This window comes from Camellia sinensis, chromosome 7 (genome assembly GCF_055761805.1).
Source record: "Camellia sinensis isolate YWXY chromosome 7, ASM5576180v1, whole genome shotgun sequence".
Classification (NCBI taxonomy): Eukaryota; Viridiplantae; Streptophyta; class Magnoliopsida; order Ericales; family Theaceae; genus Camellia; species Camellia sinensis.
In genome coordinates, this window is record NC_138967.1 from 75,877,894 (window position 1) to 75,900,932 (window position 23,039).

The window sequence follows — 23,039 nt, forward strand, 5'->3', positions numbered from 1 at the left end:
AACTTAATTCAACCATTGCTGAAGTAGGAATCAACAATTACATGTAATCAGGTTTGAATTCAAACCTATGTGACTCAAAGAAAAGGGGAAATAAATGGCTGAAAGGGAAGGGATAGATGGAAGGAACAGTTGCAGGAGAGGAGATGGAAAAGGAGGATCAGCAGTGTGGTAAAGAGGCAGTAGTGGAGAAGGTGTCACAGAGAAGAGAAAGGGGGAAAGAGGCAGTAGTGGAGGAGAAAATAGAGGAGAGAAACACTAGTAGCAGAGGAGAAAGAGAGCATTGAAGGGAGATAAAAAAGCAACAACAGTAACTGCAGAGAAAACCAACTGTATGCTAAGGCAAGTACATGCGAGTTTTGGTTGAAGGAGGTAGAATTCTTAGGACACGTCGTTTTTGAGAATGGAATTTCAGTAGATCCATCTAAAATAGAAGCTGTGACTGAATGGAAGCAACCCGTGTCTGTCTTCGAAATTCGGAGCTTTCTAGGACTAGCTAGGTATTACAGGAGATTTATTCAGGATTTCTCTAAGCTAGCCAGACCGATGACATGGTTGACCTAGAAAGGAGAAAAATTTGAATGGAGTGAAGCCTGCGAGAAATCTTTCTAAGAACTTAAGAAAAGACTAACAAGTGCCCCAATCCTAGTTATCCCAGAGTGTGATGTCGGGTATAGTATGTACTGTGAGTCTGTGACGCATCAAAGGAAGGTTTGGGATGTATATTAATGCAAAATGGGAAAGTTGTGGTGTATGGATCGGGACAATTGAAAAACCATGAGAAGAACTACCCCACACACAATTTGGAGATAGCGGCTGTGGTCCATGCACTTAAGTCTTGGTGACATTACCGTTATGGTGAAAAGTTTGAGGTTTTCATGGACCACAAGAGCTTGAAGTACCTGTTCGCTCAAAGGGATTTGAACATGAGGCAAAGACGATGGATTGAATATTTGGAAGATTATTTACCCTATCTTACCACCCTGGCAAGGCCAATGTAGTGGTAGATGCATTAAGTCGTAAAACAAGGGAAGTTATGGTCTCCATTGCGGTCAAGGAATGGAAGATGATGGAAGTAGATAACGAGTTTGGGTTGCAATTGGAGAAGCCTTGCATGCTGTCACGACCCCAACCCGTCCCAAACAAGCTGGTGTAGTGATTGGCCAGTAGTCCTTGACTATCAAAGGCCTAACTAGATAGAAAGTAAGTTGGACTCCTAATATAATTGGGGAAAATCTTGTTTTAAGTTGCGGAAGCCATTAATTACTTTAATGGAGTCCATTAAATTCATTTGAATATCCATTCAGAGCAGTGTGTAATAAAACATACATTGTTCTTGATTACATACACATTTACAAAGGATACAACATATACAAGACTAATTACAATCCTCTTGTCTCTAGTTTATATGCATAAACTTCAAGGAACAAACTTCTTCATGATGCTTCTCTTGTATCTACATACATATAGGGGAGAGGGGTGAGCCATTGCCCAGTGAATAGTAATAAAATAAAGTGGTGAATGAATGAACACTGATAGTCTTTTAACAAACCATGGCATAATTCGTAATTAGAACATAATATAACTTGAGTATGAATAATTCAAAACTTGACTTGAAAACATTTACATAGCAATTACATTCCAAAGATATTGGCATGAGTCCACCGATAAGGACATTGGTATAATTCCCCCGACAAGGATGTATCCAGCTTTAACCCCTGGTAAGGTCATAGCCGGTTTAATCCCCGGTAAGGTCATACCCGGCTTAACCCCCGGTAGGGTCATACTCTGAGGATGCCATCTTAATACATAAAAAATAACGCCCAAATAGTACACTTTAATGTGTGTTTGCGAGGGAAACGATTGGGTACACACCTAACATTTGGCATAGTGTACAAAGTGGTTAACCTAAGACTTGAACCTATAATCTCAAGGTTATTAGGCCAAGATTTTACCATTGACCAATGGTCACCTCTGTCGTCTTAATACATGATACAAAAATGTAGGATGTTCATTCATAACGAATCATAGCATAGCTTTCATAAACATAAATAAGTTTTGCATTTAAAACATAGTTTATCAAACTTAGCGTTACTAAATTACCACTCACAAATAGTTCCCTGACAAGGTTATACTTCTTCCAAAGCTTAACCTTAGATTGATTAAAGGATGGGTTTTTGGTGAAATTCTTCAAGCCCTTCTTCTTTCCCTCTTCTTTCTCCTTCTCTCTCTCTTTTTCTTGTTCTCTCTAGTCTTCTTTTGTTGTTTCTAGCTTCTTGCAGAATTTCTCTTTTCTTGTTTGGTTTTGTCGAAGTCAAAACAAGACAAGACAAAGACCAAATTAGGACAAAATGAGAGGTGTATGTATCACCTATGTGTGTACTTCACTAAATTCCGTAATTTTAGGTTTGTACAAATTAATCAAAGCTTAGCTTAATCATATTTAGCTTAATTAATCCTAATTAATGTTCACTATTGTACTTAATTAACACTAATTTCGATTAGCAAAATGACATATAGTATTAAAATGACGAGTATGTTAGTCTAAGATGTTTAAGCTCCTCAATTAGTGCATAGGCATATCCTAGCATTCACAAACTCTAAACTGCAGGTGTCCCCTAACTCTTAATAATCTTCACGTATTTCTTTCTTCAAGTTCCATCTTCTAAAGTTTCTTCTTATCATTTCATATTTCTTTCTCTAAGATATTGTAAGGTAATTTAATTAGGGTAGGTATTTGGTCATGTCATATAACAATGCTTTTGATATGATACACTTTTATTCGCTGTGTTCAAGAGGTGACTAGTTTTTAAGTCTTAACAATTGATTGTGAGATCCTCATGTTCAAAGTTCCCTAACTACTCATTTCTAAGTTTCACTTTAAATATTTGTGTAATGAGACAGATAATTTGACTTAGGGTATTCAAGGATGGACAATAATATAGTTATAGTACGTAACGCTCTTTGGGGTGTGACACATGCCTTCTTATTGGAGGAAAGTCTTTCATGATGTCCATCACCTTGTCAATCTATGAGAAGTACTCAAGTTCATCAAGCTAGGTTCTTCAAGAAAGAAAAGAAGAAAATTATAAAATAAGCTATGGAAGTCTTGCATGTCCTCTAGTTGGAGGAATGTCTTACACTTATCCAATTTACTAGATATATTTTCCAAGAAATGAGACAACTTAGGGAAGAGAAGTTTTGCATGTAGTCTAATTGGGCACAATCTTTCAAGTATCTTTGTTAATCTTTTCTTTTTAGATTTTAGGATAAGAAATTTGTATTATCCTATAGGTGATTTGTCCATCACTCAGTCACCAAGAAAAACCTACATTTAAAATAAATAAACTAAGTTTAAGAAAATCAAGAAAGGTCTTCCTTGCATGCAAGATGATAGGGTGAGTGGCATTCCATCTATGACAAACCAACCTTCTAGGGCATGCTCAATTTTCTTCCTCCCCAAGTGATGGGACAACACCTAAAAGTGGTGGTTGTGGGCCCCACATGGCTGGCCACACCCTCTCCCTTTTTTTTTTTGAATGTATCTTTTTAATTGGTCATCTATCTCAACATGTAGATATGCAAGATTATCTAAAATCTAAGCTAAGTAGTATAACCTTTGTTTCAATTATCAAGGTAATAGGCCCACTATAATTTTGGTCATGGAAAATTAAAATAGTTAAAGTCTAATTTGCTAATCATCATGTATCTCTTGGAAAATTCCACTAGAAATAGATTTTAATTCAATGTGCATCACAATTATCTTACAAAAATAAAATTGGGATCTCACACTTTTCCCTCGCATTTGTCATCTTTACCTCGAATAATGCATACAAACACTTAGGTTTTACTTACACCTTCTTTCCCTTTCACCATATGGGAAATGTAGGCACATGGGCCATTTGACGACGTTGTTATATACATATATATACACCTGAATCTAATTTTTGAATCTGGGGTGAAGATTTGAGGGGTTTTCAAGATTCAATCTTAGCCATTAGTTACAACTTTGGTTAAGGGTTAACCCAGGGTTAGTTTAAGGTTGTTAGGGGTTGAGTTAGAGTGGAAGAAGCCTTCATTTCAGCCTCTTTATCCCCCAAAACGTGACACTCTCACTCTCTTCTTTCTCTAAATTTCTCCCTCCTCTCTCTAAAATTCTCACACAAAACCATTGGCTTGATCCTTGTTTTTCCAAGCGAGTGTTCTTGTGTTTTTAGGCTTAGAACCTTACTTTAAGGAGTGATTAGAAGACTTGAAAGTGGTTTCTATTGTGTTTCGAAGATCAAAGTCGAATGACAAAGCTTATTCTTCGAACATCTCTCCCTTTCAACCTCTTTCCTCCATTCTTTAATTGTTAAAGCTTCAAAGAGGTAGGGGTTTTCTCATCTCTTTCTTAGAAAGCATGCTAGGGTTTTATTTCCAAAATTTGTGGCATGGTTTTATCTATGGAAGCATGATTAGTGTAAACTATGAGTTATTTAGTTAATTCATGCCTTCCTGAGACACTTTTAAGTTAGAGTTAGATTTTTGTCTTGAAATCTTTGAAAATGTTCATGTTATGCGATTTCATGAACTTTGAATACAATATTGTCATACTTATCTTGAAATCATGAAAACCATTATTTCATTAAATTAGGGCTTTTTGTTCAAATCTCAAAAAGTGTAATTTATGGCATGGTTGGTGACTAATGGTATAAAGAACATGTGATTTGGACAACTTTGAATTTTAATAATTATGTGAAGTGTTGAGAAATTGGGGGAAATGATGTAGTTAGATGAATCATGGGTTGAAATGAGTTAGCCTAAAAGATGGTGTGATTTAGAGTTGATTTACTATTTTTCCCATAATTTTTACCCTAGTTTTGCTTACTAGTTTCTTAAAAATATATGTTTCCATGACGATTTTATTATTTTAGTTGTGTTTGTGAGTTATTTGGATTATTTAATGAATTTGAGACTGATAAGAGCAAAAAGGTAATTTTGACTCTTTAGGGGGTAAAATAGTTATTTGGGAATATTTTGGATTATTTTATTGAAATTTTCCACGTAGGAAATTACTCTGGGATTAATGAAGGGTAAAGTGGTAATTGCACGCTTTGAAGGCATTTTGGTAATTAATATTTTAGGGGTAATTTGGTAAAATTGTGTCTTAGGGCCATATTGGTCATTTCACACTAATAGTATTTATAGCCCTAGGGGCAAATTGGTAAGATTGGCTAGAAAGAGCATTGTTGACAGAAAAATGGCAGTGTTGGAATTTACTCTTAGTTCCTAGTCAAAGTACTTAGTATCTATTCATGATTCTTTGGAAGTTGTTTAGTATTTAATAGGAGTCTTGTTGAGTCATTTTGTAGTGCCTGTAAATATATGAAGAAAAGAAATGAGAAGGCAAGATTGAGTTGATTAAAATTTATTTGCAAGTGTCTTGCTTGGAGTGAGTGATTCCTAAGTATTGAAAAGTGGAAATCTAAGTATTATATAATTGGTGTTGGTATTTACTATATTTAGTTGTTTTTCGGGTGCATCCCGGTATTATTGATTTTACAGGCTTGGCCCAGGTTATAGGCTTATAGCCAATATTGTGGTCCAGTACACTTGAGGAGATAATGGATCCAACTATCTGCGGGTTAGAATCCCATACGCTACGCAATTTAGAGTGGTTGTAGCCTCTGATGGATGATAATGGAGTTTCTTTCTGACACACAGCTCAAAGGGAGCGTAGGGCGTGATCTTGGGGACTTATTATGTATTTATTTACGGCTTGGATAGGGTATGTGTTGGTGAGATTGGGTATTTGCCCTGTTGACAGGTTATTGACGCCCTGGTGGCGGTTATTGATTCCAAATTATTTATTTTATTTAATTATTTTAGTGAGTTGATTAAATAAGATGAACTTAATAAGATTAAGTTAATAAGGTAATTGGACATTTCATTGCATAATTTTTCTTGTCATGACACTAACATGTTTACTTAGTAAGAATGAGATTATTGTCGGGTGGGTGTCAAGACTCACGCCCCTCCATTGTGTAGGTACCGATGGACGCCAATCGGCGTGAGTGTCAGGACATGGTTTATTTTGTTAAGTATAGAGCCTAGGTTAATTTGGGCCTACGTGCCTTCACATCTTTTGTCAGATTACTGTATTAATTAATTTCAGGTCTATAACTTAAACATTTATTTATGTTATTATATGATATACTTTATTTTGTTGGTTTGAGTGAGAATGTGTTTAGTATGTGAGAGAGAACACTAGCATTTTTAGATTTAAAGGGTGAATTATTTCAAAAGCTATCAAACAGCATGTTTCCCAATGCAAACCTAATTTTGAGAATTTAATGAGAATTGGCTAAGGAAAATGATTTCGAATATGAACCACGTAATAAAGAGAGTTTTTACTTAAAAAGCTCACACTTAGGTTAATTAGTTTCCGCCTAATTGATCTTTGAAAATCGGGTGGCACTCTCTCTCTCTGTCTCTCTTGCACGTGCGCATTCCCCTTTTCACACTCTATCTCGCTCTCTAAATTCCTTTTGTTTCCACTACTTATTTGGAAATTGTGGTCCATGCTTCATGGAAAAAATTGTTGTCCGCATTTAAATATGTTCCACTTTGTATTAGCTTTCTGCAATTCCATCAGATTAATTTTTAATTTTCCATGCACTTAAGTGCTGAGTGCTGGCAGTTAGAAGAGTTGATTGCCTAGAATGCACATTTTAGTACACATGGACCCAAATCCTTAGATCAAGGGAATTTGCCCAAGTCATGAAATTGTACGAGGATGCTCATAATTTGCGCGTCTCTCCATTGACCTCCAAGTAAAAGTGAACCAGTTAGATCTCTCTAGCAATCACATTGCAGCTATTTCTATTTTTGCATTCACAGCTGTGTAATGTCCCCAAGTCTCCTTTCATGTGATTATTAATTGAAAAAGTACTAGATTCATGCAAACTACTTTTTCCTAATCTATGGTATGGATGGAAACAATATGACAATTGTGGAATTATGCATATTGACTTGCATGGATACAGATGCTGTGGCTACAAATGACCTCCTTTCTCAATCTTGTTGATCATCATGTTGTGTTGTGCATCTGGTTTACCCCTCTCTCCGATATGAATATGTGAAGCTTTCAGTTCAGAGTTTATCTTTCTTCAAGTAAACCCTCAACAAAAAACAAAAAAACTTTATAGATGCCTATTATGATGAGTTAAAACTGGTGTTCTTTTTTCTTCTTTGTTTTATAGCTCTTGCTTGTGTTGGTATCCCTCTCTCTCTCTTGGTTCTGATAAAAGAATAATCATCTTTGTCAGGTACATTGGCAGCCAAATATGAAAAACTTGGTGGGGAAGTAAAATGGATGGGCAAGCCTGATGAGGTGAGATAGTCAGAGGAAGTATTTTCCCTCTACCTTACCCTAATTAAAATCTTGGAACATATTTTCTATGCATGTATACATGGAGTTGGTCCATATTCATCCATTCACGCATGAATGATTAAAATAATTCATCTAGCAGTGCACATGCATGCACAAATGTATCATGGTTTTGTTGTTGTAGGAGTTTTCATATTTGAACATAATATGAATTGCCATGTGTCTAATAAAGCTTCACTTGTTTCCAGAACTATTGTGACATCCTTTTTTATGTATAATTTCATAGTTGTTTGCATCCCTGAGAGATTGCAATTCTTCTCTTTCGCTCAAAAGTTGATACAGTGACTAAAGTTGTAAATAACATTTAGTAATGCCCATTGTTTTTCAATGTTAGTAGCCCAAAATTTGTGTCTAGTGTTGGCATCTTGATTTGTTAGGTGATTTTGAATAATGCTTAAAGGATGTTTCTGCTAGCAAATTTCATTATGCCCTCTATTCCAAAATATTAGTCCCTGGAAATCCCAACTTTTTAAAGGACATGTAATTATTAAATTCAAATAAAAAGGAATTGATTTCACAAATTGCTCCTTTATTCCTACTTTAATTAGAGGTAGCAAACGGGCAGGTTTGGGTGGGTCAAATGGGTTGTATGTTAAAACAACCTGACCTAAACCCATTTACTTTATTGAAGTTGTGGGGTGGTGGAGGTTGTAGTGGTGGTAGTGGGTTAGGTTCGCAAGATGCAACCCATTCAAACCTGTTTATAGATTTGGACGGGTTTAAATTAAATGGTTCAAATTCTGCGGGTTCACGGTTTTAGGTTGAGTTTGAGGACCTATTTTGAGCCATTTATAGGAGAGAGTTTTGAAAAATCGTTAAGTTCTATGTTCTGAATTTTTTAAGAGGAGTGTATTTTGGGACATCCCAAATGGAACAGGACAAATGTCGTGGTATAGATGGAATATTAGCCTAGGTCTGCTCACCCATGTGGACTACACAGCAAATTGAAATGTTTGTAGAGCTATTTGTATAACTCAAGGCCAATCTTTCTATTAAATGCTTATATGCAAACTGAAAATGTACTATTGAATTTGTGGCCGTGACCATTTCTTTTTACTTCAAATTTCCTGAAATGATGTTAGAAGCTCCAAAATTATTGTATCGTATGTTCTAAATTAAATTTTGACCTTGGTTTAATGGTGAAATCAATGCAAACATCATATAATTAGAAATGGTGTTGGTTTCCTTTTACTAGAATATCTGCTATTGCTTGTCTTGTCGTCTCTTATTGGTTTTTGTGCCCTTTCAAATACGTTTATTATGATGGTTTTCAGAAAATCTATAAATCAGCTATGGCCATGGCTGGTGTGGATGTTGGTGATTGTATCGCTGTGGGTGACTCTCTCCACCATGATATAAAGGGTGCTAATATAGCTGGGATGCAATCAGCATTTATAACTGGTGGAATCCATGCAAGTGAACTTGGACTTGGTAATTATGGAGAACTGGCAGATTCATCTTCGGTGCAGGCTCTTGCATTGAAATACGATGCTCATCCATCGTTTGTATTACCTGCATTTATGTGGTAGTCTCTTGGTAAGTATTCTAATATTCTTCCCTATTTGTCCTAATCATATGGTTATTAGAATCTTACAATACATGAAACGATTCGATTCAAAAAATTCGATACGAGTGTCAACCAAAGCGATCCAAAACATGCTGCTGAATTTTAAATTGAGTGAATCTTATAATTCAATTGTGATTTAGAACGATTCATTGTGATTTACTGTGACTCGTTACAATCACTACAATTCAATTTTGTTTACATAATGAAAAAAAAAGGATTTCGCAAAATAAAAAAAGAGATTAATTAATTATATTGATATTTGTCATTTTATATGTATATATTATATAATTTAGTTATATTAATATTTTTATTTTAATTTTAAATACTACGTGTGTATTAGTATATGTATATATACTAAATAAAATTATATATTATGCTAAGGTTCATGATTCACTATTTTAGGAAAACAATTCACGATTTGATTTGCAATTTGACAAGAATGATCCTAAGTGTTTGGGTGTGCAAGGTGTATATCATATGCACTTGTGTAAATTCTCACAAATACACATAAATTACCTCACAAAATTGTGTAACTTCTCACAAATATACGTAAGTTATGATTTCTCAAATTTTTATGGGTTAACTTACATATATTTATGAAAATTTACTCGATTTTGTAAGGTAACTTATGTATATTTGTGAGAACTTATGCAAGTGCATATGGTATGCACTTGCACACTTAAGAATTGCCCAATTAAGGATTAGGACTCCCTAACTCACTTAAGTGGCATTAATATCAGCTTGAGAACGAAGAGATTGGTTAATTGGGACTGGCTTTTAAGTTTCTACTGCTGCAAAACATAATGAGAAAAACAGGGATCTGCGCTGAGGTTAGATATACACAAATAATTTGATGTCTGAAAACTGTAGTACTATGGAGCCAACAACATGTATAATTTGGCTTCTGAACTATTCTGACAGTAACTTTTGAGCAAAATTTTATGTTAAATTCGTATATTTTCACAATTTGGTTATTTGACTTATGAACTAGCCAATGACATGTATAATTTGATTTCTGAGCTATTCTGATAGTAACTCTTAAGTTTTTTTTTTTGGTAGATTCGTATATTTTCACAATTTGGTTACTATGTCAATTATTTGTACTCTGAAACCATTCCTGCATAATCAGTATGCTCTTTCTTCTAAAATGACCGTTTTTGGAGGTCGGGACCTTGTTTCATTATGGAAATGGTTGACTTCCATTTTAGTTTGAGGATAGCCGTTAGGTAGACCCGTCATCGCTACTATTAGGTTTCTTCTTCCTTGAAGTTGTTTCCAAACACATCGCGAAGTGGTTGAAGAAAAATGTTCATGAACAGCTCAAGTTCGGTTCATTTAATGAAAGGACTGGCTTAAGCTTGAACATTAAGTCCGTTTAATAATGGTGCCAAGTTCGAGTAGACCCAAGCTTGGCTTGACAAGGCCCATGAATATAAAGAATATGAATTAATATTATTTTTAAAGATATATCAAAATATATTTTTATTAATTTTTTTATTTGTGTATGGCATTTGTGTAAATTCACATATTTGTTAATAATATAAGCATTTTTTAATATTTTGCTCACAATTTTCTTTTTCCCCCCCTAAAATGAAATTAAAAGTTTGATTTTTCTTTTCAAGCTCAGGCTCAGCTTATTTATATAATCAAGTTGACTTGAGCCAAGCTCAAACATCCAAAAACTTGGCTCAGCTCTTTTGTAGGCGAACTATTGTTCTGAGATTTTTGCAATTTGTTTGAACATTGTAGGCTTTTCATGGTTTTTTTATTTTTTTTATGCACAATTTTGAGAGAAGGAATTTCTTCCTGAGAATAAGAAAATTTAAATTTTCGACTCAGGACTTAAAGTCTGGTGAGATGATGATGATCTTCATGAGGGAGGCTTGTGGTGAAAAGATCATTGATGGTATATGTGAACACTAGAAATGCTGTACCTTTCCTGAACTGTAATAATGATCAAATTGTAATTCTTGCACTCTAATTGATTTTCTAGAGGTAAAAAAGATTTTAATCTGTGTGGATATATATGTATATATGTATGTATTTTTTTGCATGGTGTTCTGTTCTCTTACGCTGTGTTTGGTTGGGGAATTTAGAGAGAGATTTGAAAAGGGAAAGGGAAAGAGAAAGGGAAAAGGTGTGTGAAATTGTGTGAAATGTAAGTATATTTTTTTCACATTTCACCTACCTTTTTCATTTTCCTTTCTAAATCCCTCCTCAAATCCCTCAACCAAACACAGTAGTAGTGCTTCCCTAACGTTATATTTGGTTCATAGATTTGGGAAATAATTCGAAAAGGAAAAAAATAATGAAATATATATATATATATATAAAATACAATTATATTTCATATATTTTTTTTCCTTTCTATATATATATATTTCATATATTTTTTTTCCTTTCCTTTCTAAATCTTTTTTCAAATTTCTGAATCACACACGGCCTAATTTAAGCTAAATCCATTCGGAGCATTCTAATATAGTACATAGGTGATGATATGAATCCTTCTAAGAATTAATGTAGAAAAATACATAAAATCATATCTTCAGACACCTAAATTGTCCTTTTGAATTGGTCGCTGAGAACAAAATAATTCCCATCTTTAGAAAACAAAAGTTTCAAATCAAGTGCTGGAATAAGATAAGGATAAATTACAAGTGTAGTCCTTAGCGTAGCACTTTTTTTGTTAAATTTTCTGAAGTTTTAATTTTGTCAATTAAGTTCTTAAAGTATTAAATTCGAATCAATTTAGTCTTGAAGACAATATCAAAATAAAACATAAGCTCAAAGGTTATATAAAATTGTTATAAGGCCCAAATTTTAATTTATTATTAACTTAATTACCATTTGCTTGTGATTTAGAATTGATATCAGAGTTTGGTTTTTTAATTTTTTTAATATTAATATATGAGCATTAGATACACTGGAGAAGTCGAATAAGACAATTTAAATAATAGCATTGCACTACAAATAATTATCAAACCAAATAATACTATAATCAAGTTATTAAAAGAACTTAAGGAAAATATTAAGAAAAATCAATTATAAATTATATATGAAGTTCGGCATTTATTATTAGATGAATGTAAATAGTTAGCTCTTGTAACAAATAATACAGATAATTATTCTTATCCTTATAGGGGAACTCTCCAAACGATAACACCAGGGGAAAAAAAAAAATCTAAGTAATTATTGTGTTGACAAATTATAAATAATGGCAGAACAAAAAATAAATAAAATGAAATGTAAAATAATATTAGAAGTGAAAAAGAGATAACATGGATAATTGCGAATTAGAAGAAATAAATAAGAGTAGAATAGGAATAGAAGATGACCTATATAAGCGATTAGAATTAATTAGTTAGAGAAAAATATAACAATTATAAGAGGATAATTAAGTTGATAATAAATTAAAATCAACATGATCACAATTTTATATAACCTTTAGGTTTATATACTATTCTTATATTATTTTCAGGACTAAATGGATTCGAATTTAATATTTTATGAATTTAATTGATAAAATTGAAACTTTAAGGACTTAAATGAAAAAGGTGTTAAATTTTAGAAACTATTATTGTAATTTATCCATAAAATAATAATCTTGAAATCCTTTTTGTCTGAAAAAAAAAAAAAAAAAATCCTTTTTGTCTCTTCCTAGTTTTGATTTTGCCAACAATAGAAAATGAGGCTTTGTCTCAAAAGTAAACAAGAAAGCATTTTGAACATTTGTTCAATTACGGAACCTTTTATTTTCGGATAAATCATAAATATACCAAAAATACATACTGCCCTTGTAGTTTGTGAAAATTTTAAATATTCTTGTCAAAGTTTGTGACATAGGAGCTTCTGTTCGTGAAATTTAACTCTCTACTCCTTTCTCATTTCACTAATTTAAAAAAATTAAAAATTTTCATTTCAACTCTCTACAATTTCCTTAATTTCACATAGACTGCACCCTTAACCTCAAACCTTCTCTCTATACCCCACCTTTGTTTTTCCTTTTGTTTGTCTTTCTCACCTCTTCCATCACCCCCTGATGAGGATGACGGCAAAGTGAAGGATGGAGCTGAGGGTGAGGGTGAGGGTGAGGGTGAGGGTGAGGGCATCAGGGTGGGGAAGGAGTTACAATCATGCTTTGCTTGGCCAACCAAGGCAAAACAAACTTGATACCTTCAACACAAAATGACCCAATAAACCCAACAAATTTGGTGTTTGTTGCGCAGACAACCCTTGAACAAATCAAATTTGTTTAGTGGATGACTCCAAGTTGGTTAAAATAGTTATGTTTTAGCCTAGGGTTGTTCAAGGGTTACATTGACTCAGTGCACTGTTGGCTTGTCATTGAACCGATTAGTTTGATTTAAATACGTCAATTGTTCATTTCACTTGATTTTTCGATTGGTTTCGATTTTACCAAAATACACATGAAGGGAATATGGAGGGGAGAGATGGAATCAACATAGCAAATCAGAAAACAATAATACAATACAAATCTCACAAATATCAACATGGAATCAACAAGCACAAATCTCATAAACTTTAGTGTGGGGACATATTTTTAGGGATATTCATGTGGCCGAGGTTGTTGGCCAAGGTGCCACATAGATGAGCTGAGATGCCGAGATATGGTGTGACCATATCAGAATCTGAGACATTCAATAGAGGATGAAAGTCCTAGATAATTTGAGGCTCTTTGTTTGGATAAAGATGAGGCTCTTGTGAGAGTTCATTCTTATTTTAATAGAGGAGTCTGGGATAAAGGTGATCCCTGTAAGGGATAGAGTCCTATAAAGTGATACTTCTAAGGGACGAGGGTGCTACTGATTATATAAAGAGGGCACCTCCATGGGTCTAAGGTAGGTTTATTATTGTGAGTTGCATACTTGAGTTGATATCTTGTGAGATTGTTGACTGACTTGATCGTCGAAGTGCTCCCGGGTGGACGAGGCATGGTGGTGTTACTTGTTTTCTTGTGTGCAGGTATTGGGCTTAATTTATTCTTCAGTGTGCTCTACAACTAAGTTCCTAGGATCTCAGCGGAGAGATATAGTTTGGTTGTGAGGTTAAAAATCAGCACTCACAATTTGGTATCGTCTGTGGGAACTTAGTAAGAATAGATGGCTAACATTGGACAAGAAGAGCGAGCAGGGAACAACCTAATTAGCGAGGAGGATGAGGACGTCGATCTCGACATCGGAGAAAGAGAGAAGGATTGCGACGAAGTGCACGAAGTGAATCCAGAGGCAAACAATGCAGCTAAGGGCCGCCCTAGCCCGAGGAGGGGCAACAGAGGGAGACGGGAACCTAATCCCGAGGAATACTATAACGAAAGTGATTTATAGGTGAGGAAAGATCGATGCTTATGAAGGGACAATGAGGTGAAAGAGTTGGCAGACAAGTTGATCGATTTACAGACAATGGTTAACTTTATGATGGCGAGTAAGGTGATATAGTTGGCATTACCAACACCGGCCACACCCCTGGTCGCTGCGGGTGCAAGTGCCTAACCTGCGGGACATGTCATAGCACAAAACAATATAAAAAGGGTTGTAAACTTGCCACGGCGATCTCAACAAGTCAGGAGGGCGGAGCCACTTAGAATGGAGCCTCCAAGAGCGGAGCCCAAGAGAGTGGAACCTCAGAGAGCTAGGGTGTCCCAAGTCAGATGATCACACCAAGTGAATGGGTAAGACCATCGGGTGGAGAGAACGTTGGACCATAGCAAGTCCAAGGGGACGCTGCCAAGCATGGGAAGCAACACACCGAAAAGATTGAAGTCGGTGAATAGTAAAGCAGCAGGGCGATCGAAGGAAGACCTACGTGATTACTTTTCAAAAAAAGAGGAATGTGGCCGAGATGATAGCCACAGTACAACCGAAGCCCCCATTCTTAGTGGAGTTGGATGCCTTTGAAGCGCCAAAGAGATTCAGCATGTCGAGGTTTCAGATATACAATGGCAAATCTGATCCCAACTTCTATGTCGTCTTGTACCTAAACGCCATGTCTTTATGAAGCGGAAACGACCCGTTATTGTGCAAGGTGTTCCTTTCGACTTTGGGAGAAATAACATCGAACTGGTTCCTAAAGCTACCACAAGGACTAGTCAAGAATTGGGAAGGTTTGGCCGAGATGTTTGTGGCCCGGTTTGTAATGAACAACATACAGGCATTGAGGGTGGATTCCTTGTTGGCTCTGAAGATTGACTATGACGAAAGCCTTAGGGCCTATACCAAGAGGTATTATGAGGTTTACAATAGGATCCTAGGCTATAACCAGGAACTGACAGTCGTTTCTTTCAAGAATGGCTTAGATGATGATTGCCCGCTTCGGCGAGGATCGAAAAGCATGCAAGAGCAGAGGAGGATAAGAGGTTGAAACGGGGAAGTATGACTAAGTAAGAGAAAATGAACAACTCCCTTAAACGAAGTCGGAATGGAGTTGGCAATGACAATGGGGAGTCGTGGTTAAAGGCGATGCATGCAGTCAGCATCATTTTCAAGAGCTCGATTTACAGGATTCTGGAGATGATCAAGAACCAACACTAGTTTAGACCGCCGTAAAAGGTCCCAGGGGAGTCAATGAGGAGGTTCCACATCAAGTCATGTTTATGCCATGATGAATTCGGGCATATGACCCAGGGATGTTGGGCTCTAAAACAGTACTTAAAAGACCTAGTAAGACAAGGACATCTGAGGGATTTGATCAATGAAGAAAAGACCAGAGAGGAGTACGCCAAGCTGGCACATGCACCACTTGGAGCGCCTCTCCTGTCGCCCGCTACACCTAGGGCTATGGAACCTTGGGTTATCAATGTAATCCATTCAAAGGTGAGCCCAAATGAGATCAGAGAGGAAACCTAGAGGGTGAAGCATCAGCAACATGTGTTTCAAGTTCAGCAGAAGAAACCCAGGACAGAGGGATGTCAGGAACCGATGATTTTCTTTATAGATGAGGACCTAAAAGTTGTCCAACATCCGCACAACAATGCATTGGTGGTGACCTTGATGATTAGAGGATATCAGGTGATAAGAATACTGATAGATCAGGGCAGTTCTTGTGATATCATGTACATCAGGTGTTACAAGGAACTCGGCCTTCATAGGGACGACTTAGAGCCATCCGACAGCCCGATGGTTGGATTCAACAGAATGCCAATGTGGCTGCTGGGGTCCACGAGTGTGGATGTACAAGTAGGAACCAAGACAATAATAACGAAGTTCACTGTGATAGATACTTCGTCGCCGTACAATATGATCTTGGGAAGGCCTTGGTTGTATGTGATGAAGGCCATCCCTTCAACCTTGCACTAGCTGTTGCGATTCCCGACTGGGTACGACGTAAAAGAGGTAAGAGGAGACCAAGTCCAAGCAAAAAATTACTCCATGGCAACAATGAAGGCCATCCCTTCAACCTTGCACTAGCTGTTGCGATTCCCGACTGAGTACGACGTAAAAGAGGTAAGAGGAGACCAAGTCCAGGCAAAAAATTACTCCATGCCAGCAATGAAGTACACCTATAACGTCCGAGATGTGAAGACTACAAAGATAAAAGATGAAGACCATGAGGTCTTGCAAGATGTTAGCAAAGAACTAGCCAATAAGAGTTAGGAACTCTTGAAGAAGATTCTAGTGATCGAAAGAGACGATGAAAGATTCTTCCTTCTTGGCTCTAGGTTAGCAGAGGAGGAGGAAAGGAAGTTGGAAGCTTTTCTAAGAGAGAACATGGAGGTTTTTGTGTAAACACCGTATGAGATATCGGGGGTAGACCCTGAAATCACTTGTCACAAGTTTAATGTGGACAGATCGGTGAAGCCAGTGATTTAGAGAGTAAGAAGACCCACCTTGGTCCATGTGGAAAGAGTAAAAGAAGAAGTCGAGAAGTTGTTGGAAGCCCAAGCCATCCAAGAGGTCCATTAACCGATGTGGCTATCCAACACGTGGTGGTCAAAAAGAAGAACAGGAAATGGAGGGTCTGCGTGGATTTTACAAGTGTAAACAAGGCTTGCCAAAAGACTGTTTTTCATTACCAAAGATAGACCAACTGGTGGACGCCACCTCGGGGCGTGGTAGGATGAGTTTCTTGGATGCATATCGAGGCTACCATCAAATAACGATGTACAGACTAGACGAGGATAAGACTGCCTTCATCACTCTAAAGGTGCTCTATTGCTACAGAGTCCTGCCCTTTCGATTAAAAAATGCAGGGGCAACATATCAAAGGCTGGTAACCAAGATGTTCAAGCATTTGATTGGAAAGACAGTGGAAGTCTATATCAACGACATGGTCGTGAAGAGCAAGGAACCACATGACCATCTAGCTGACCTCAAAGAGGTGTTCGACATCTTGAAGGCATTTCGGCTTCGACTAAATGTCTCTAAGTGTGCTTTCGGGGAAGGATCAGGTAAAATCCTGGGATATCTAGTGACGAGAAGAGGGATCGAAGCTAGCCTTGATCAGATCAAGGCTATATTTGACCTAAAGAGCCCAACGAAAGCAAATGAAGTCCAGATTTTGACTGGCAAAGCAGCAGCTCTGAATTGATTCATAAGTTGGAGTTGTAACAAGTGCAAACCGTTCTTCTAACTCTTAAAGAAAGCCAAAGACTTCATTTGGACAAAAGCTTGCAAGCTCGCCTTGGCGGACATAAAGAAGTACTTTAGCACCCCACATTTGTTATCAACCCCAGTTCTAGGAGATGATTTATTTTTGTATTTGGCAATTTCAGACCACATAGTTAGTGCAATGATAGTCTAGAAAGAAGAAGGTGAACAAAAGCTAGTGTATTATGTAAGTAAGACGCTAGCCAGTGCTGAAAACAAGTACCTACATCTGGAGAAGTTGACACTTGCCTTGGTAATGGTAGCAAAGAAATGGAACCATTACTTTAGTATTTCAAATTTTGTTAGGACTTAGAGAAAAATTTACTAACTCAAATTAAATTCAGTCAAAACTTGAGTAGGAATTGTCACAATCCAAACATTCTGATTTTTATTGTTAATAATATAACTCTCACATTGAACATGTACATACAACAAAACTTTAAAAAAAATGGCTTAGAAAAATTGATTTACGTTCATTTTAGATTTTCTTTTTTCTTTTTTCTTTTTTTTTATAAATTGTAAAGATCATAGCGCTAACTGAGCACCCACTGAAGTCCCTTTTGCAGTATGAGGATTCTATATCATATAGTCCCTTTTGCAGTATGGTCTATAGTTCTAGGTCAATATGATATATAGAATGCAGGTCAAGGATAGCAATCAAAGGTTAGGTCTTGGCCGACTTTGTTGCTAAGTTTACACCAAACACGATACCCAAGCCCAGGCTTGTGAACCTCGGCCTGGGGGCTGTGGAAAAACCAGAAAAGCCAGAAGGATCACAAATGGCAGTACAAGCCCTAAAACCAACTAAGGGGAAAGGAACCCAGAAGAAGGAAGTTGAGAAACTAAAACCATGCAGTATATACATCGGTGATTCCTTCCGCCTCTTTGTCAACTAAAGCTCAAATCAGTAAGAAGTGGGGGCAGGAGTGGTTTTGATTTCATCAGATGGACAAATGCTAGAACAATCAATCAAACTAGGGTTCAAGGCCTCAAAAAATGAAGCAGAATGTGAGGCGTTGATCACCGGTTTGTAGCTGCCAACAGCAGTCGAGGCCGATGAGGTGGTCATTTATTGAGACTCACAACTCATCGTCAACTAGGCAATGGGCAAGTATGCCACCCGAGATGAAATGATAATGGCCTACGTCAAAGAGGTCATCAAGTTGTTAGCCTAGTTCAGAAGTTGCCGTCTCTAGCAAGTTTGCCGAGAAGACAACAGTCATGTAGACGCACTGGCCAACCTAGCCCCACCTATCAAGTCAGATTCCCTTAGGACCATAATGGTAGATTACTTGTTGAGCTCAAGTGTTGAGCCCATGATCACAGAATGCGAGGCAATGTTTGTTGAATTGGGACCAAGTTGGATGGACCCTTTATTCAAGTTTATAAACGAGGGTAGATTACTAGAGGACAAGAAGGAAGCACACAAGATTAGACTCAGGTTGACAAGGTTTTGTTTGTCAGTTGAAGGTCATTTTTACAGAAGATCCTTCACTGGACCACTGTTGCAATGTGTGCACCTTTCCCAGGTAGAAGATTTCTTGTTCGAGATCCACGAAGGGGTTTGTGACAGTCACGTGGGGGGCAAGTCATTGGCCCATAAAGCTATATCACACAGGTACTGGTGACCCTATATATAGAAGGACACTGAAGCCTATGTCAAAAAGTGTGAGAAGTGTCAAAGGTTTTCACCTCTAATACATCAGCCTACCGAGGACTTAAACCCAATGTCAAGCTCTTGGCCATCTGTCTTGTGGGGCATGGATCTGATTGGGCAACTACCCTAAGCAATTGGCCAGAATAAATTTCTCTTGGTGGCCACTGATTACTTCACAAAGTGGGTGGAGGCCGAACCGTCGGCTAAGATTTGAGATATAAACGTGAAGAACTTCATCTGGCGAAACATCATTACAATGTTTAAAATACCAAGAGCCATTGTTGCTAACGACACCCAATTTGACAGTAAGTTGATCAAGAATATCTGTGCCAAATACAAGATAAAAAACTACTATTCAACGCCAAGCTTTCCGCAAAGTAATGGCCAAGTTAAGGCATTGAATAAGACTATCATTGATGGCATAAAGAAGAGACTTGAAGCTGCTAAGGGCAAATGGGTTTAAGAGTTGCCTAATGTTCTTTAGGCTTATTGCACAATGCCGAGAAAATCAACTAGAGAAACACTTTTTGCCATGACTTATGGCACGGAGACAGTCATACCACTAGAGATTGGCATTCTAGGGATCAGAACCCAGGCAATGGAAAACGGGAGAAATGACGCCCTCTTAGCCTGAGATCTGGGCTTGATAGAAGAGAAACGAGAATGAGCAGCACTTTGGCTGGGGGCATATTAGCAAAGTTTGGCTAGAACTTATAACAAGAAGGTTAATCTTAGAGAATTCAAAATTGAAGACCTCGTTTTAAGGAAAGTTGTTGGTAACAAGAAATATCTTAGAAAGGGCAAACTTCGCCCAAACTAGGAAGGACCATAAAAATTCATCTCAGTTGAAACGGAACATATCGGCTTGAAGATTGAGATGGCAAACAGTTGCTAAGACCATGGAACACTAGTAATCTGAAGTTTTTCTTCCATTAGTCTTTCTTTTGTTTTTATGTAACTTAGAAGATAATTAGCTTAAGTATAAATCAATAAAATATTAGCTCGAATTTGTTCTTTGCAAATTACTGTTGAAACTTGTATGTATGAAATTGGTTTTTTAAGTGTTAGGCCAACGAGACATTGGATGATTAACTTAGGCTTGTCAAAATGACAGAGCTGATCTAAGTTAAAGGTGATGTTTCGGTGAAAAACAGGGCAAAACCAACCACGACTTTGCTTGGGGGAAATAACTTCGAACAGTCAACCTGGTTAGTTTGTAAAGAAAAGCCGAGGTAGATAGTACTCTAAAATCGGTGCACTAAAGTCAAGCCTTAAGTGTTTTGTTTAGATGAGCTAAACATGATGACATCGGTTATGGATGTTGTAATAACCTGACCCTCGTACATGTTCTCTGTTATGTTTTCGGATCCACTTTTATGATTTCGAATGCTTATTGTGAAATCCTATGAGGAATTAAAGTTAAGTAAGTGAACCATATGTTTAAAGGAAGTCTATCTGTTCAACAAGAAAAGTATCTGTTATATTAGAAGGTTTGAATCGAAATTGGAGGCCTTAAGGGCTTAATTATCTGAAATTGATTTTATATATGTGGTCAGCATAATTTTTGGGTAATATTAGGCATTTTTGGGAAATTTCAATTTCGGATGTTTAAACGATTACTTTTTGTCCTTATTCAATCAATATATCTATATATATCTATAAGCTTCTCATAAAGCTAAAGACTTAAGACCTACTTCATAAAATGTTCTCTGGGAGTAAAGTGTTGAGAGGAAGAACAAGGAAGCCTTGAGAGGGATTGAAGCTAAGGTAAGTTCAATTTCCCCTAGTCCAATCCTCTTCCCCAAGGTGAAATAGGAAGTTTTGATATAGAGTGATCTAATTTGTGATGGAGGTCTTGTGTGTGTGTGTGGGTGTTGAAATTTTGGTATGTTAATCCTATCATCATGTGTTTCCTTCATTATCAAGTTGGTATTCATTATTATGAGCATGATTTTGTGTATCTATGTTATGTTATGTTATGTGCATGTGAAGCTAAGAACCTCAAGACATGGAAGTGTGTTTATGAGTTTCAACCTTTGGTCCATTGAATTGAGTTGTGTGCATGGATTTAATTCAAGCTAGAGTGTTGTATATTGTACCTTAAATTTCATGCTTTTTTGAACCATAATTTGGCAATGAAAAGATCTATTTTAGAGTCTTGCAAACACTCCCAAAAGAATGGGATTTTGATGCAAATTTCGGACCAAAATAGGGGAATCGCCGCATGTGCGGGAGTCACTGCCGCACGTGCGGCAAATGCTGAAAATTTTGGGTTTGGTTCTGCTTAAAAGGCACGTGCGGGGGCATTCTGCCGCACGCGTGGGGGAGTTTGCCGCACGTGCGGGGCTCACAGCCGCACGTGCGGCCCATGCTGAAAAACGTGGATCGCTCCGTTTTGTGTGTAGAACCCTCTAATGTTGTCGGAATATGTATTTAATGCCTTTTAATATGTATAAATTCCTTCGAAGTAAAATGAAACAGAAAGTAATTTGATATGAAAAGGAAACTAAATTGTAAAGGTTGAATGTGTGCAGGGCACACTCCGGGAGGAACAAGCACATCATCACAACACTGTGAGTAGTAGTATCATTATCCACTTTACATATGGCTAATGATTTTCATTAGCATTTCGTTTACGCAACTATGTTAATGTTTCAAGTATGCAACTATGTTAATGTTTCAAGTATGTATGTTAATGTTCAAGTATGTTTCAAGTATGTAAAGAAGGAAATGGGAAAGATAAAATACCTTCCTTCTATAAGACTCTAGGCTTACGGCCATTCAATATAAGTTGTTATGATATGAAACAAAGTGCTACACGGAACTAAGTGCTACGACGTGAGCCACCTCTAGAATCCGTGTGAGACACCTCTTGAGTTCGTATAAGTATATTCAAGGGCTTAGTGCCAAATTATCCAAGGGCGTAATGCCACTCTATTTAAGGGCTTTATGCCGCCATGTTTAAGGGCTTTGTGCCACCATGTTTAAGGGCATCATGCCACCATGTTCAAGGGCTTCAAGCCATTATGATTTAAGATGTGATATGTCAAGCTGTTATGTTCAAGACTGGGCCTAAGGCCGTTACAAGATGAACACAGAATCAAGCTAACTATGTGACCTCTGCATTTCCATATGTATTGATAATGCCATGTTTCAAGTTGAGCATTGTTTCATTTATGTATTACTATTCACTGAGCTCGGCTCACTCTCTGTTATGTCTGTTTCTGTAGGCAACCAACCAGGTGGTCAATCCTAACCCATGACGCTCGGTTTCTTTTGTCAACCTTCGTGTATCCAGGCACTTACGAGGCCACTTATTTTGTGAAGTTTATTAAGATAATTGGCTTACTTCTTGACTATCCTTCCAAGGTTGAATGTATATAACTTCAACAGTTTTATACATGCCCGATTATAGGGCTGGGTCTGTATATGTGTTTGTGTATAAGTACTGCTAAGGAATATTTTTGGACCTTATCGGCCTATTATGGTGCATGTGATGTATGAGATCCTGGCATATTAGAAATAGCTCAATGGAGTTTGTTTAGTTTATTATTCTTTTAATATTTTGTGCTTCCGATAAGGCCCCATATGCTATATATGCCAGGTTATATGTCTGTTTTTGAATGGGTCATGCCCGAACTTTTAGGGGCAAGTTAGGGACGTGACAGATGCCCAAGTTTGTAATACTTTGGCAAGGCTAGAATGCCAGCCCATTAATGTAAAAGTAAGTTGTAACTTACATTCACATTAAGGGGCAGAGGGCGTAGATGAGTTAATGATTTG

The 23,039-nt window shown here is 37.0% G+C and overlaps 2 protein-coding genes across 8 annotated transcripts in view; both read left to right on the forward strand.

The window, feature by feature from the left end:
* Positions 1 to 22,817, forward strand: part of LOC114274407 (Haloacid dehalogenase-like hydrolase (HAD) superfamily protein) — a 57,006-nt gene extending 34,189 nt beyond the window's left edge. For 2 of the 7 annotated variants that reach the window (XM_028216316.2, XM_028216314.2), the window contains exons 6-8: positions 7,308 to 7,372; positions 8,704 to 8,965; positions 10,836 to 11,045. In XM_028216316.2, coding sequence (XP_028072117.2) covers positions 7,308 to 7,372; positions 8,704 to 8,958 — 320 coding nt within the window. In that variant the 3' untranslated portion in view covers positions 8,959 to 8,965; positions 10,836 to 11,045. Of the gene's footprint in view, positions 1 to 7,307; positions 7,373 to 8,703; positions 9,152 to 9,736; positions 10,020 to 10,835; positions 11,046 to 21,790; positions 21,830 to 22,486 lie in introns of those variants that run through there. The other 5 variants (XM_082878258.1, XM_028216315.2, XM_082878259.1 and 2 more) reach the window with 4 other exon arrangements.
* Positions 18,880 to 19,719, forward strand: LOC145795896 (uncharacterized). The gene is made up of 2 exons (XM_082880833.1): positions 18,880 to 19,217; positions 19,530 to 19,719. Exons 1-2 carry the CDS (start codon positions 18,880 to 18,882, stop codon positions 19,717 to 19,719), a joined length of 528 nt encoding a protein of 175 aa, XP_082736959.1.
* Positions 22,818 to 23,039: the final 222 nt, after the last annotated feature.